The sequence below is a fragment of the Embiotoca jacksoni genome, unplaced genomic scaffold (assembly GCF_022577435.1).
Source record: "Embiotoca jacksoni isolate LCO1_2020_lvr unplaced genomic scaffold, fEmbJac1.0.p SCAF_95, whole genome shotgun sequence".
In the NCBI taxonomy this organism is placed as follows: Eukaryota; Metazoa; Chordata; class Actinopteri; family Embiotocidae; genus Embiotoca; species Embiotoca jacksoni.
The window spans coordinates 820,720-838,615 of NW_027185453.1; the positions used below are offsets into that span (position 1 = coordinate 820,720).

General features: G+C 38.6%; 1 protein-coding gene across 1 annotated transcript; it reads right to left on the reverse strand.

Moving 5' to 3' along the window:
* Positions 1-279: 279 nt before the first annotated feature.
* On the reverse strand, positions 280-8,720 carry LOC138193794 (leucine-rich repeat-containing protein 15; the record flags this gene model as incomplete). Its single annotated transcript, XM_069142015.1, has 7 exons — positions 280-470; positions 582-717; positions 5,123-5,243; positions 6,286-6,542; positions 6,632-6,816; positions 6,959-7,056; positions 8,504-8,720. Coding segments are annotated over 7 exons (1,205 nt in total), but the record flags the coding sequence as incomplete, so codon positions are not given.
* Between the last annotated feature and the right edge of the window lie 9,176 nt (positions 8,721-17,896).

Consider the following 17,896-nt stretch of genomic DNA (forward strand, 5'->3'; position numbering starts at 1 on the left):
TATTCACAGAACTTGTTTTAAAAACCCAAATAAAACATAGTGATCAATCCATAGTTCCTAAAAGGTGATACTTTATTCAAGAGTAAAGAAAATATATTGAAAAGATATAATTTTCTACAGGAAAATCTGTTGATTGCATTTCAGTTTGTAGAAACTATACAATAAAAAGGTGCACTCTAAAACCTCTATTTCAATCTACAGAAAATAAACTGTTTTGGAGTTAAAGTTTATCATCCAAATCTTCATTGGTCCAAGTTGGTACTCTGGAATTTTCTTGCTTTAGGCACGGCAGAGCAGTTTGTGAAGGTGGACACTGCTGAGGCTCTTGTTTTTTAGCTGCAGGGGAGTCACACACTTTAAGGCGTCCCGAGGTGACACGGTGGCTTTAGTTTGTCCTATCCACCGCACCAAAGAGATGATGTTACAGTCACAGTGCCATGGGTTGTTGTGGAGGTACAGCTTCTTCAGGTCTGGGATGAGTCAGAAAAGAGATTATGACTAATATTCTGCTGGCATCACCAGTCACTTTATTCTTGCTGTAAAAATGGGATAGTAAAAAGACAGGCGAATAGTCCTCTTACCAGGCATATGGGCAAATATGTTTCCATCCACTGTCTTTAGGCGGTTTCCACTTAGTACCAGTTGAGAGAGCTTCGGCATGTTGCTGAACAAATCAGATGGCAGGTCCTCCAGCTCATTGTTCCTCAGGTAGAGTTCCTGGTTCAATAACAGGCACATTTTTTTTTTATTTAGAGGCTTTATATACAGAGAAAGTTCAGTGCAATGCATTCTCAGTGAGCCAATAAGTTAGCAAAATTCAGGTTTACTGGGAAGGTCACCTTACAAGATGAGACATTGTGTAAATTCTTCCAAATTAAGCTTAAAATGAAAGTGATTTTATCTCACTAACTCGTGACTCCCTGTTTGTGTAAAATCCAGGAGAAGACACGAGCACCTTGTTTCCACCTTGCATCTACATGAGTCCTGGCGTGATCGGATGTACCCTGGAAACATTACGATCCGCTCAGGCCGCAATCAGAGGTAGTCTGGGACGCATGCGGTCACATTCTCTTTGCAGTGTGTATGCAATGTGTCCTCAATTCGCACACAATTCCACATTGGAAAACCGCCTAGTCAGCTCAAGTCCTCTTAGTAAAGAATACAAATAAATGCAGCTCCACGTTAATGTGTTCCTATCTGACTCCAGATGTGTGTCCAAATGTAACCGTCATGCAGGTTGTTAGTTTTGGATGATGTTGTTTTTTTTTCTCCACTCAGTGGGTGCCAAATAAACAGTGTGAAAGTTTCAAAACGATTAGTAAACTCATTAATGCACACAGCCCTAATCCAGTATCTCTGCCCTCTCAGCGAGCTGTTTGTACTTCTATAACATCATGACATCATATTGTCAAAGAAGTCCAAAACTATGTCTGTATAACTCCGCCGTCCTCTCAAGCCGCGTTCAGTCCAAACTAAAAATGAATTACTCCTTCGGAGCGATTACATACAAAGTCAATTGAAAGACGCAAATATGCAGCAGGCAATGCAAAAGGATGCAAATTCGCGTCCGCGCAAGTTCTAAATATTTAACTTGAGCGGTCGTACACGCGCGAGGCGAACATTCGATCTGAACACGGCTTTCCAACCCATGCACACAATTCCACTCAAGGGAAAATTCCCGAGGCACAGTGACGCGGACCAAGCAGGCTACAACAAGGAAATGCTGCTCCATTGTTGGATGTACAGAAGATAAATTGACACTGCGCAGCCTTCCAAAGGACAGTAATTTAAGAAACCAGTGGCTTAAGTTTATTATCTCAGAAATACCACATTCATTTGGTCCAAACGTGATGGTCTGTTGAGCTCATTTCAGTGGTGACTGCTTCCTCAATCTGGCAATCGGGCTGGATCTTAACAAAACAAACAAGTGAATATATTGCTGCACTGGTGGTTTGATTAAGCTGGTTAGTACAAAAGATACAAGTTGTTGTTTATTAGGCTAAGGCCTAAGGGCAGTGTGGCTGCTCTCATCCATTAATATGGAAGCCAAAATAAAATGACACCATGCGGCAACAGGTAACGTACACGCCACGCAGGCAATGGTTCCAGGCCTAAATTTGTACAGCTGAAGTATCTGTATCAGAAGAACAGCATATGTCTGTAACTAACTGTAACAAAAGACAGCCTGAAATGCAATTTATTTATATTTTTACTTTACTAGGCACACAAGCAAGTCTGGCATCTGAAACTGTGGAATTTGACTCCAGCACTGTCTCCGGCAAGGCTGCCCAATCACCCATGACATCAACCCAAGGAGCCCAAAAGCAACCACCTCTTCAGGAAAAGTCATCTACAAGATCAAATTCCAAAAGTAAAAAAAAAGGGGAATGCACAGAAAACTATTTATTTGTTAAATTATAATAATTTGCTTTATGTACACTCAAGTATTATTTGCCAAATACTGTTTTTCAGGTTACATCCAAGACCTGATGGAAGTCGTTTTTGAAAGGTTCACCGTAAATTCAGGAGATGCAGAACATTTGCACCACAGAGCCACTGTCCTACAAGTATGACAGACTTCCCAAGGACAACAGCATCGCTGGTTATGTCCCGCACTAACGTCGTAGCTGCCTGACGCATCAGCAACCTTTTGCTGTATCCTCAGCACAACACATGAAGGAATGACCATCCTCACCCTCTTGCCCAGTCAGCCCCAGCACAAGGCTCCTGTAAGCCAGGTGCCTGTAAACCCTGGGGGTGAAAATAACAGCAAATGTTTTTTTTTTTATTGTCAGAGCGTTCAGGATGCAAACAGAAACCATGTTCATTACACATACATGTATATAAGAAAGACATGTTGACACTATATTTATCATGAAATAAATTGTCAGCTATTGATTGAAATGCCTCAATTGTATTAAAATTTGATATGAATTGAACATTTGTTCTCAATTGTAAAAAAAAAGAAATTACTCAAAAATATAGCAATCGTCATATTTATGAATGTATGCATGATTTACATTTCCTGCAATCCAATCCTTGTATCCTCAAACACCCATGGTCAGTACTGTAGATGTTGTTTGCATTCTGAAGTGAAAAAACATTCAGGCAAACTGGTTCAAGGTTAGTCAACCATAAAGTTTGGAGATGATGGCAGCTAGTTAATTACTTTAAGAAACAGGAAGATTTGCAAACTTTACAAAACGTTTATACCATAATAATTTTTCAAAGGTATACAGTATTTACAAGCTCAATAAGTCGACCTGTGGTGTCTCCTGGCAGCATTTATTCCTCTGTTCAATGGGCATCCTTCCACAGTTACCACTCAAGCACCTTGTGAAGATAAAGTTACATTAGAAAAATACAACATGGAAACATAACGTTATAAGTACACTGGGGAGGTGAAAGCTACGTAGGTCCAAGGTTCAAGACATATAGAAACTGCGATTACATTTGCTGCCTATTATAAAGCTAGTGTGATTGTTGCAAATTAAGTGTATAAGCTTATTGTTATATTGATTTAGATCAGGGGTGTCAAACTCATTTTAGATAAGGGGCCACATACTGCCCACTTTGATCTCAAGTGGGCCAGACCAGTAAAATCATAGCATAATAACGACAATATTTCTCTGTTTAAATCATTGGTGAAGGTTTTTGGATGATAAACCCTATTTTAAGGTCTTTCTACTAGAAACATAAAGACCAAAAACTCAGACATCAGCCCACTCTTTATCTGCCTGGGCTCTCCTCTGCAGATTCCTTCGCTTTGTGAGGCGTTTGATGTCAAACGCCTCACAAAGCGAGCAGCGAGCACTGCTGCCTGTGGCAACGAGCGCTTCTGCCTCCAGAGCAGACATCGCATTTACGGTGACGAGGTGGTTGGTTGTCTTCTGATGTCTCTGAATCGGGGTCTACATCCGGCTCAAAAGAGTCTAATAGTGCCTCTCTGCCTATAAAGTCATGTAAGCCAGTAAGTTTAGGGAGCCACAGGCCATTAACTCTGTTTTACCTGGTCAAAATAGTCAGACCAATCAGAGGAGATGCTCATTAATATTATGAGCCTTAGGAAAACCCAATAAAATAGCTTGTTCTTAGCAGAACTCCACTAACAGGCTGTAGAGAAGAGGTGTAAAATAGTATTGAAACGGTTTTTGACACTGAAAACCACAAAAATATCTTCATGAGGGTGTCAGGACAATACAATATAAGACCTTTAAAGCTGGCCACCTGTGATCCGATCACGCCAGAACGCATAAGGCCTATTGATAATGCCAGGTGAAGACAGTCTGCAGTGTTGGGGAGTAACTAGTCAATGTTATTCACATCACAAAATAAACAGATTTGTAATGAGTTACTGAGAAAAAAGATGTAATCAAATTAGTTATTACTCAAATGTTGGCGATTAGAAAGGAGTTACATTTGAATACATTCTTTTTTTTTTTCATTAAAAAGCTTATATGTAGCATATAATATTCATTCTGTGACTTTTTTTTATACACAGCAGGAATGCCCTCTATCTGTGATTAGACAGGCTCCATTCATTTAACAGCATGTGTTCAGATTTTGCTCTTTGTTTTTGATTGGATCACCTCATCTTTTTTGCACATATTTTTTGCATTCTCTGAGAAACCTGGCTAAGGCATATAGTCATTTCAATTGTGTGCCATTGAAACAAATAGTTATCAGTTGTAAACAGCTCTGTCAAAAGTTCCATCTCCACTCGGCATGGGGTTGACCTGAATGTAGACTTGGTCTGAAGTAATGGTAACATTTTCCCTATACTGCAGTCAGTTGTGATTTACATATTTATGATTTGTTTTTGATGTTGTGCTATAAAATCCCGAAAATATAATCTTCATTATATTTAATAAGGTTTAACAGTAATACGTGTTGAGTCATGTTGTAAGTTTGACATGGCCTTGTCTGAATGTATTTTTAGGGCCTTTTCTTTAGCTTTTTTGCCAAGTTTAAAAAATTTGTTAGAAAAGTAATCAATTGTTATAAGTAGCATTACTTTGATTAAGTGATTAAAATAGTTACATTACTTATTCCTTTTCTAAGAGGGTATCCAGTAATCTGTAACCTATTACATTTCAAAGATATCCTTCCCAACACTGGTTACCTGCAAGTTGGCCAGGCCCTCCAAAGCTGACAGGCTCATTGTGGACAGAAGGTTGTTGTCTAGAACCAGCATCTCAAGGGATCGCAGTGGCCTGAATGCCCTGGCAGGAATTGTCTTCAGGCTGAATTTGGGAAGAGTCAGAATCTCTTCATCAATACAAGGACACATTAAAGCTGCTGTAAAAACCCAGTGGAAAGGAGGAATAAACAGCCCAATTTCTGAATATCACACTCACTGGTCAATAAATCTATTAATCTATTATTATACAAAATATGACACACTCCTATCTCCTCTTGAGTTTTCCATCAGGTTTCATCTCCTCAATGCAGAGTCCATGCAAATGTAAAAATATTCCAAAAGTACAAAGAAGTTGTGCAGTTTTGTACTTGATTAGTTATAATGATTACATAGTGATACAACGCCCCAAGCACCACACAAGACGCTGAATCCTTGTCATTTCTCTAAAATACGACCGTACAAAGGTGGGGGTGGAAGAGCAAGACCCCCCTGAACAGCGCAGTCAAGGTCACAACACCCCTGGTGTAATTAACCCAAAGTTCTGCTGGCAGGTTGCTTGCCATGGCCTCATAGTACTGGTGAATTGCTTTATAAACCCAGTGAGCAATACGTTAAGCCAACACTGGCACCCCAAAAGCATTTTGCCAAAGGGTGGCTGATGGCTGCCAGGCAACCCCAGCCATCATGGCCTGTCACTGCTGCGAAAACCCCCAAAGTTGACGCCACTGCTACACTGTTGCATGCAAGTTATAAAGTTTGCTTTTTGTCTAACCAGTAAGTTTCTTGTCCTGGATTTCTAATGATTGTGTAGTATTGTTTGCCAGAATTTTTTTTTTTTTGTATATTATGTTAAATGAGCTGAACACACTGTTGGATATGTCATGACCAGTTGGTGAGTGTTTTTAACAATTAATAGAGTTAGAATCTTCTTGTCAACAGTTTTTCTAATAGTCTTAAAATTAAGTAGAGCATTTAAGACCATAACATTCTGTTATGGAAATGTGTCATGGGCTCCTCCTTAACAACGCATGGAATGGAGGACTGAATCCCACTCAACATACCTGCGCTACACAGTCAATCTACCTTTTTGGCTGCTATAGATGGAAATAATTCACATAAAAGGGAATATGGTATGTTAATATGACCTGTTGTTATCTAAGTTGAGGAACAAAAGATGTATGAGTCCAGTGAAGGCCTTAGGAGAGATCCTCTGGATGCGATTCAGGGAAAGATCCAAAACTTTGAGGGCGATCAGAGGTTTGAAGACATTAGATGGGAGAATGGTCAGCGCGTTGAGAGGAAGGTCCAGATCTGACAGGTTCCTCATGCCAGCAAACATCTCAGGGTTGAGGATGCCAATCTGGTTGTGCCCCAGCACGAGGAAGCGAAGGTTTAGGAGGTCCTGCAGTCATGGACACAGAACAGTTCTGTCTTAAAATGATTGTAATGTGATCCCTGCACAGGTCATCTAGTCCTCTCCAAACTCCTTACCTGGAACCCCCGTGGTGGAAGGCTAGGGATGTGGTTGCCGTACAAATTGAGAAACATTAATTGCTTTGCACCAGCGAAGGCCCTGGGGTGGATGGATTTAATGGCATTTTGCTCCAGGTTGATGCTCTCAATCTTTGGAATTGATCTCAGGGTATTGGCCTTCAGGTCTGTGATACCATTCTCACCTTCCAAGCAGCAGTAAAGAAGTTAGTTATTGATGCAATTATGTCTCACAATACTTAGGTTGACTTTAATGTCAGAAATTACCAGATGCCTTGGATGTCAAAAGAGTCCTGGTGACTATTTGATTTGCCACAAATTACTCACCAAGTTTAAGGATCCAAGCATCATGGGGCAGTTTAGAGGGAAAGGCATGAAGTCCCATCTTATGGCAGTTGACCTCTGACTTTTCTGGGCCAGTCTTCCTTGAGCATACACAGACATCTGGGCAGCCTTGGACACCTTGCACTAACATTGCCAGCATCAACCATGCCAAGTGTTGCATCTTCCCTGCAAAGTGCAGGGGGGTGTAAAGAGAGAGATAGAGACAGAGAGAGAGAGACAGAAAAAGTTATTTTGAGTTTGATAGATAGATAGATAGATAGATAGATAGATAGATAGATAGATAGATAGATAGATAGATAGATAGATAGATAGATAGATGGATGGATAGATGGATAGATAATTTATTAATCCCCAAGGGGAATTTTTTTCGCTACAGCAGCATTTATAGATACAGGAAAGCAATAAAATAACAGTAAAAAAATATAAAAAATGCACAGTATATACAATAAAATAGAATAAAATAAAATAGAATTAAATTACCATGAATATTTAACATGAATTTGAATACACAAAGAATAGACATCTAATTTACATGTAAATTATCTTCACAGATGTCTTTCAGCAATTTTAATTTTAGAATGGCCCCGTACAATCTGTATGGTAAAAGGTTTTTGTGTGAATGTAGCACCAATCTTTGCAGGCAGTACAATCATGAAGATATTGAGATACCTGAATAAATTAGTAATCCTACACTTCAAAAATGTTGAATTACAAGTAAAGCCCTGCAATGAAAATGTTGCTGATGTGTCCTGTGGCACATTGGTTATGTTCATGTTTTCTTGCTAACAAGATTGCTTAAGATGGCGCCGCGCTGACTGGTAGAACATCTCCAAGGTACTTGTACTTCTCAACCATGTCCACCTCCTCTCCCAGAACTCTCAGCGGTTGTGGAGCCGTCGTCTTCCTCCTGAAGTCGACCACCATCTCTCTGGTCTTGGCCACGTTCAGGAGCAGGTGATTTCTTCCTGCCCACTCCACAAAGTCCTCCACTACTGCCCTGTACTCATCCTCCCGTCCATCCCTTATACATCCGACCACTGCAGAGTCATCAGAGAACTTCTGCATATGGCAGGACTCTGAGTTGTACTGGAAGTCAGTTGTTTATAAGGTGAACAGGAAGGGGGACAGAAAAGTTCCCTGAGGCGCTCCAATACCACTGACCACCGTATCAGACAGCACACTGCCCAGACAGACAAACTGTGGTCTGCCTGTCAGGTAGTCAGTGATCCAGGAGACGGTGGACGCTTCCACCCCCACCACCCGCAGCTTCTCACTCAGTAGCAGTGGTTGGATGGTGTTAAATGCACTGGAGAAATCAAAGAAAGTGATTCTCACAGAGTCACCGGTTCCATCCAGGTGAGACTGAGCTTGTTGCAGCAGGTAGATGATGGCATCGTCCACTCCCACATGAGGCTGGGACGCAAATTGCAGCGGGTCCAGTGAAGATTTCACCAGCGGCCTGAGGTGGGCCAAGACCAGCCTCTGCAGCACCTTCATCACATGAGATGTGAGGGCAAACGATAGTACCGGTAGTTGTTGAGGCCAGATGGAGTCGTCTTCTTCGGTACAGGAACCAGGCAGGACGTCTTCCACAGCACCGGGACTTCCTCCTGCTTCAGGCTCAGGTTGAAGAGGTGTTGTCGGACCTCAGCCAACTGGACGGCGCAGGTCTTCAGGACCCCGGGGCTGATGCCGTCAGGTCCTGCAGCCTTGCGCTTGTGGAGTCTCTCCAGCTGTCTCCTAACTTGGTCAGTTGTCACAGAGAGGGGGGTGGGGGGGAGGGGTCAAGGTGTCGATGGAGGAAGAGCCCTTTGAGACTGAGGGCTCTATGCAGCTCACCAGGGGGGGGGCAGAAGGGGGGGGCAGCAGAGGTGTTTGGGAGGTGTGGTGTGTGGAGGAGACAGATGAGGGCAGTGAACTAAACCTGTTGAAGAAACAGTTTAGCTCATTGGACCTCTCCAGGGAGCCCCCTGGTTGTCTCTCTCTCCCCTTGAACCCAGTAATCTCCTTCATACTGGTCCACACCTCCCTAACCCTGCTGGAGTTTTGCCTCCAGCTTCCTCCTGTAGGAGTCCTTGCACTCTCTCATCTTCTCCTTCAGGTGGCGCTGCACTCTCCTGAGCTCCTCCCTGTCCCCAGATCTGAAGGCTGCTTTCTTCTTATTAAGAAGCACTTTCAGGTCACTGGTGATCCACGGCTTGTTGTTGGGGAAGCATTGTACAGTCCGGGATGGTACGGTGGTGTGTTCACAGAATTTAATGTATTCTGTGATACAGTCTGTCATGCTGTTGATGTCCTCCCCATGTGGTCCACACAGCACATCCCAGTCCGTGGACTCAAAGCAGTCCTGCAGGGTGTCTTTAGCCTCCTGTGTCCACCTCCTCACAGTTCTGGTGGTTACAGGCTGCCTCTGTACCAGAGGAACATACTTGGGAGTCAGCAGGACCAGGTTGTGGTCTGATCTACCAAGGGGGGGAAGGGCAGTAGCACTGTATGCATTAGCATACAGTAAGTCCAGGGTTTTATTGTTCCTTGTGGGGCAGTTAACATACTGGTGCAAAGTTGGCAGTACTTTATTCAGACTGGTGTGGTTAAAGTCTCCAGTAACTGCCAAAAATGCACCGGGATGCTTAGTCTGAAGTTTGGACACAGTGGAGTAGATGGTGTCCACTGCTGCCTCTGCGTCAGCAATAACAATGGTGCATCCCCACGGCTAGAAGTTCAATGTCCGGGCTACAGAAACGTTCCTTCACACACACATGGTCGGGATTGCACCACCTCTCATTCACGTAGACTGCAATCCCTCCACCTTTCTTCTTGCTGCTCTGCACAACATCTCTGTCCACCCGAACAGTCCTGAAGCCGGGTACGGCCGCACTGTGGTCCGGGAAATGTGAGTGCAACCATGTCTCGGTGAAACACATGATGCTGCACTCCTTGTATTCCCGCTGGGTCTTTACCAGCGTGCCGAGCTCGTCCGTCTTGTTAGCCAAGGACCTCACGTTCCCCATTAAGATCGCCGGTACCACTGGTTTATATTTCCTCCTTTTCGCCTTTACAACTTTACAACTACGAGTTGCTTTAAATCTTATGTACATGGACCAACCTTCTCCAAACATCACAGGTATGATAACAGCCCCACCCTGAAGACCCCTGTGGGGTAATATTCGCTCATAGTCATAGCGCCCCCTGTTGGCCACTGGAAATGACACTTTTCATACTTTCACATTCTTCGTTGAGCTGGTTGATCCCATGAACGTAAAGTTGGGTCACAATAACCTAAACATGTAGTTGATGATATATTGAGACATTCGTTCGACTTTGTCGCCGTGACGATGCGGCAAAGTTTGATGTCTCGCCGTGACACAGGAAGTTGATGTTTAAGGTGCTGATTAATGGTAATGATGCTTGAAACCTCACGAAACGTGTCACATACATCCGGTGTGGTGAGACAATACATCTGATGTGTTTTGCGAGTGGGCGTGGCCAAACGGTTCGCTCGCAGTGACACAGGAAGTTGATGTTTAATTAGGGCCCGAGCACCGAGAATCGGTGCGAAAGCCCTCTTGTATTTCGTAAAAATGTTCTTGGACGTTCAACGTTCTTATCCTTACGTTAAGTGATTTGCCTTTATGGAGGCTTCATCATATTCAAAAACTCATGAAAGTGGATACACTCCCGGCGAAAAAATTTCATATTGTAGTGGAGTCGCGAGTGGGTGCAGCCAAACGGCTCAAGAGCGCCCCCTAAAGAGATTCCCCAGCGGCCACATTTACCTAAATTCACGAAATCCAGTGGACATGTGTATCACACCGAGACGCACAAAAAAGTTACATTGCACCGTTAGGTCAACTCGACAGGAAGTCCACCATTTTGAATTTAGTTGCCATTTTGGCCGATTCTGACATGTACTTTGTCGAACGAGTCCTAGGGATTGATTATTTATTAGAAAAACTACTTACAGAACAGCACTAGAATTGAGCCGAGTAAGATGATTATTTACAGAACAAGATCTTTGGCTATCTTGAAGAAAATTGTACTTTCTTACGTGTTCTGAATTTGTACCCTCATGGTTGAAATGCACTTATTGTAAGTCGCTTTGGATAAAAACGTCAGCAAATTGAAATGTAATGTAATGTAGAAGATCTCTCAAGGAGGTAGGAGTGAGCCGATGTTAAAAAAAAAAAAAGGAAAACATGACTGGCAGAAGCAGTCACAAGCTGTAACTTGTGACTCGTGCGTAATTTGGCTATATACAAACCTAACTGAAATGAGCCGATGCCACAAATTAACTGAAATACTTGCAAGTGTTCGTTAATTCCTGTAGACGATGGACACTGATAGAGCGTGTCTCAGCAGAGCTGCAACAGTCTGTCAAGCGAGGGGGCAGGGCTCTGTGTGTAGGTGTGTGCACACAGCTAGTGTCTGTTAGAAGCCCTCATCAGCATGGATATTGACACAATTACTTAAATGATACTCGTACTCGTCAAAAGTACATTATCTGTACCGGATACCCATTTCAGATGAATACTCGTCTCATCCCTCGTTGAAACATAGAAACACTTGACAGGCACAACTCTGTAGTTTTAACTCATAATCCTAAACCCTCTTAACAGCAACAATACAGGGTACATAAGATATACATTTAGTCTAAAGTTACATCACCTAACGTTTAAAATTTAGAATTTTCCAACATTTGTTTTTAATTGGAGGTACATTTTAATTTGTGAATTGAATTATTTATCTCTCTTTTTAAACTGCATTGTGTAAATGCAGTTCGTAACTGTAAATTTTGCAGGTGTGTCTCGGCACATTTAGTTGGCACAGGCCGTTCTGTTATGTGAGACTTTCTCAAATTAAAAAAAAGGATGTGGAAAATCCTAAATGTATCCACAGCTAATCCTTTTAAGTCCAATGTGTGAAGATACAATCCCTTCAAAAAAAAACAAAGCAAAGCAGAGCAACAAACCAAGTCCCCAAATCCCTTAACTGACCTCATAACAAAGGGCAGCTTTTTCTTCACCTTAAAAAAAACCAAAGCATGAATACCTGAATTTCATTTAAAATAACTGCTGACTGCTTATCCAAACTGGAAATATCAAAAGTTAAGATGGATGAAGCTCTTTTAAAAGTAGTGCAAGTGATTTCCTCCTGTTGGGAGCCACTTACCTGAAACAGTCTGTGATTCCTCTTTCTTAACAACACTTGCTCCTCAAGATGTCTGCCAAATTGTTTTTACCTCAGACAGTTTAAGTTGCCCTTCAAAAACATCTGTGGCCTTGCTTTCACTGAGCTTTAAAATCTGATTTTGAAGGCTTACAAATTATAGTTGTAATTCCTTTTTGACATAAGAGAAAAGCACTGCAATTTTTCGCTCTCCCTGTGCTCTGAAATGCATGGATGAACCTATTCAGCAAAGTGGCGAGGTGGGAATGCGGCCTCATCCTCAGCAGAGAGTGAAACTCCTGAAGCCGCAAATTCTGTCAATGTCACAGAGCCCCGAGAAATGTTGCATCCACAGATTATGGCACCACATAGATGGATATGTTATACTGCCAGATCTACAGTGTTTGTGTGAGACTGTTTGTCTGTCTTTTTTGGTGGGGGATTGTTACTTTCATTTTGTTCTCATGTTAATCAACTTTTGACGTTCAAAGTGAGGACAGTCTTGCAAATTGTGGACTTTTCAGCTCTCAAATATTTAAGGGATTAGTCCAATAGATAAATAGTTGGTAGATCGCTAGATAGGTAAGAAGATTCCTTAAAATATTTGTAAAATTTGCCGTACTACTGATAAAGAATTTGTTTGTAAAGGCGTGGCGCTGTAATGCAGTTTTACATTGGGCTGGGGAAGTGAGATTTGAAATACTGTTTTCAGTGAAATTGAGGTTAGGGTTAGGGTAAGGTTAGGGTTAGGGTTAGAGTTAGGGGTTGAGGGTTAGGGTTAAGGTTAGGGGGTTAGAGTTAGAGGGTTAGGGTTAGGGTTAGATAAAGCTGTTCTTGAAACATTGTGTTTTCTGAGAAATTGTGAACACAAAGTGACATAAAACCACTTTGGCCATGTCGGCTATCCCATTTGCCATAATTCTGAGTCTAAAACTTGTTCCTAAACACTTAGTTTAAGCCGTGGTGCTGTGATGCAGTTTTATATTACGCTGAGAAAGTGAGACTTTTTTTTATCATATTTTAGACGACATGCTATAGTATGACTTTTTTGTGTCATATTTTGGACGACATGCTATTTTATGACTTTTTTAAGTTTTTGGATGACATGCTATTTTGAGACTTTTTTCACTTTTTGGATGACGTTTTAGTATGGCTTTTTTTCATGTTTTGGACATGTTATAGTGTGACTTTTTTTCATATTTTACACGACATGCTATAGTCTGAGTTTTTTGTCATATTTTGGATGACATGACTTTTTTTTACTTTTTGGACGACATGCTATTTTGAGAATTTTTTCACTTTTTGGATGTCGTTATAGTATGACTTTTTTCATATTTTAGACGACTTGTTATAGCATGACTTTTTTTCATATTTTGGACGACATGCTATAGTATGACTTTTTTTTTTCATATTTTGGATAACATGCTATAGTATGACTTTTTTTTACTTTTTGGACGACATGCTATTTTGAGACTTTTTTCACTTTTTTGATGACGTTATAGTATGACTTTTTTATATTTTAGACGACTTGTTATAGTCTGACTTTTTTTCATATTTTGGACGACATGCTATAATATGACTTTTTTTTCATATTTTGGACGACATGCTATAGTATGACTTTTTGATCATATTTTAGACGACATGCTATCGTGTGACTTTTTGTCTTATTTTGCATGACATGCTATGGTATGACTTTTTTTCATATTTTGGACATGTTATAGCTTGACTTTTTTATATTTTAGACGACATATTATAGCGTGATTTTTTTTCATATTTTACACGACATGTTATAGCTTGACTTTTTTCATGTTTTGGACATGTTATCGTGTGACTTTTTTTATCATATTTTACACGACATGCTATAGTATGACTTTTTTGTGTCATATTTAGGACGACATGCTATTTTATGACTTTTTTAACTTTTTGGACGACATGCTATTTTGAGACTTTTTTCACTTTTTGGATGACGTTATAGTATGACTTTTTTCATATTTTAGACGACTTGTTATAGCATGACTTTTTTCATATTTTGGAATACATGCTATAGTATGACTTTTTTTTCATATTTTGGACGACATGCTATAGTATGACTTTTTTTTCATATTTTGGATAACATGCTATAGTATGACTTTATTTCACTTTTTGGACGACATGCTATATTATGACTTTTTTTTCATATTTTGGACGACATGCTTTAGTATGACTTTTTTTTTACATATTTTAAACGACACACTATAGTGTGACTTTTTTTCATGTTTTGGACATGTTATAGTGTGACTTTTTTTCATATTTTACACGACTTGCTGTAGTCTGACTTTTTTTGTCATATTTTGGATGACATGACTTTTTTTACTTTTTGGACGACATGCTATTTTGAGACTTTTTTCACTTTTTTGATGATGTTATAGTATGATTTTTTAATAATATTTTAGACGACATGCTATCGTGTGACTTTTTTGTGTCATATTTTGGACGACATGCTATGGTATGACTTTTTTTCATATTTTGGACATGTTATAGCTTGACTTTTTTATATTTTAGACAACATATTATAGCGTGACTTTTTTTCATATTTTACACGACATGTTATAGTGTGACTTTTTTCATGTTTTAGACTTTTTTTCATATTTTGGACGACATGCTATAGTATGACTTTTTTTTCATATTTTGGATAACATGCTATAGTATGACTTTATTTCACTTTTTGGACGACATGCTATATTATGACTTTTTTTTCATATTTTGGACGACATGCTATAGTATGACTTTTTTTTACATATTTTAGACGACACACCATAGTGTGACTTTTTTTCATGTTTTAGACATGCTATAGTATGACTTTTTTTTCATATTTTGGATAACATGCTATAGTATGACTTTATTTCACTTTTTGGACGACATGCTATTTTATGACTTTTTTTAACTTTTTGGACGACATGCTATTTTGAGACTTTTTTCACTTTTTGGATGACGTTATAGTATGACTTTTTTCATATTTTAGACGACTTGTTATAGCATGACTTTTTTCATATTTTGGAATACATGCTATAGTATGACTTTTTTTTCATATTTTGGATAACATGCTATAGTATGACTTTATTTCACTTTTTGGACGACATGCTATATTATGACTTTTTTCATATTTTGGACGACATACTATAGTGTGACTTTTTTTCATGTTTTGGACATGTTATAGTGTGACTTTTTTATATTTTAGAAGACATATTATAGCGTGACTTTTTTTCATATTTTACACGACATGCTATAGTATGACTTTTTTGTGTCATATTTTGGACGACATGCTATTTTATGACTTTTTTAACTTTTTGGACGACATGCTATTTTGAGACTTTTTTCACTTTTTGGATGACGTTATAGTATGACTTTTTTTCTTATTTTGGACGACATGCTATGGTATGACTTTATTTCACTTTTTGGACGACATGCTATGTTATGACTTTTTTTCACATTTTGGACGACATGCTATAGTATGACTTTTTTTCATGTTTTGGACATGTTATAGTGCGACTTTTTTATATTTTAGAAGACATATTATAGCGTTACTTTTTTTCATATTTTACACGACAGGTTATAGTATGACTTTTTTCATGTTTTGGACATGTCATCGTGTGACTTTTTTATCATATTTTACACGACATGCTATTTTATGACTTTTTTAACTTTTTGGACGACATGCTATTTTGAGACTTTTTTCACTTTTTGGATGACGTTATAGTATGACTTTTTTCATATTTTAGACGACTTGTTATAGCATGACTTTTTCATATTTTGGACGACATGCTATAGTATGACTTTTTTTTACATATTTTAGACGACATACTATAGTGTGACTTTTTTTCATATTTTACACGACATGGTATAGTCTGAGTTTTTCGTCATATTTTGGATGACATGCTATTTTGAGACTTTTTTCACTATTTTTGATGACGTTATAGTATGACTTTTTTCTTATTTTAGACGAATTGTTATAGTATGACTTTTTTTCATATTTTAGACGACATGCTATAGTATGACTTTTTGATCATATTTTAGACGACATGCTATCGTGTGACTTTTTGTCTTATTTTGCACGACATGCTATGGTATGACTTTTTTTCATATTTTGGACATGTTATAGCTTGACTTTTTTATATTTTAGACGACATATTATAGCGTGACTTTTTTTCATGTTTTACACGACATGTTATAGTGTGACTTTTTTCATGTTTTGGACATGTTATCGTGTGACTTTTTTTCATAATTTACATGACATGCTATAGTATTACTTTTTTGTGTCATATTTTGGACGACATGCTATTTTATGACTTTTTTAACTTTTTGGACGAAATGCTATTTTGAGACTTTTTTCACTTTTTGGATAACGTTATGGTATGATTTTTTTCATATTTTAGACGACTTGTTATAGCATGACTTTTTTTCATATTTTGGACGACATGCTATAGTATGAGTTTATTTCACTTTTTGGATAACGTTATAGTATGACTTTTTTTTACATATTTTACACGACAGGTTATAGTATGACTTTTTTTCATGTTTTGGACATGTCATCGTGTGACTTTTTTATCATATTTTACACGACATGCTATTTTATGACTTTTTTAACTTTTTGGACGACATGCTATTTTGAGACTTTTTTCACTTTTTGGATGACGTTATAGTATGACTTTTTTCATATTTTAGACGACATGCTATCGTGTGACTTTTTGTCTTATTTTGCACGACATGTTATAGTGTGACTTTTTGATCATATTTTAGACGACATGCTATCGTGTGACTTTTTGTCTTATTTTGCACGACATGCTATGGTATGACTTTTTTTCATATTTTGGACATGTTATAGCTTGACTTTTTTATATTTTAGACGACATATTATAGCGTGACTTTTTTTCATATTTTACACGACATGTTATAGTATGACTTTTTTCATGTTTTGGACATGTTATCGTGTGACTTTTTTTCATATTTTACACGACATGCTATAGTATGACTTTTTTTTATCATATTTTAGACGACATGCAATAGTGTGACTTTTTTTATCATATTTTAGACGACATGCTATAGTATGACTTTTTTGTGTCATATTTTGGACGACATGGTATTTTATGACTTTTTTAACTTTTTGGACGACATGCTATTTTGAGACTTTTTTCACTTTTTGGATGACGTTATAGTATGACTTTTTTCATATTTTAGATTACTTGTTATAGCATGACTTTATTGCACTTTTTGGACGACATGCTATGTTATGACTTTTTTATCATATTTTAGACGACATGCAATAGTGTGACTTTTTTTTATCATATTTTAGACGACATGCTATAGTATGACTTTTTTGTGTCATATTTTGGACGACATGGTATTTTATGACTTTTTTAACTTTTTGGACGACATGCTATTTTGAGACTTTTTTCACTTTTTGGATGACGTTATAGTATGACTTTTTTCATATTTTAGATGACTTGTTATAGCATGACTTTATTGCACTTTTTGAACGACATGCTATGTTATGACTTTATTTCATATTTTACACGACATGCTATAGTCTTGAGTTTTTTGATCATATGTTAGACGACATGCTATAGTATGACTTTTTTTTTATCATATTTTAGACGACATGCTATCGTGTGACTTTTTGTCTTATTTTGCACGACATGCTATGGTATGACTTTTTTCATGTTTTGGACATGTCATCGTGTGACATTTTTTCATAATTTACACGACATGCTATAGTAT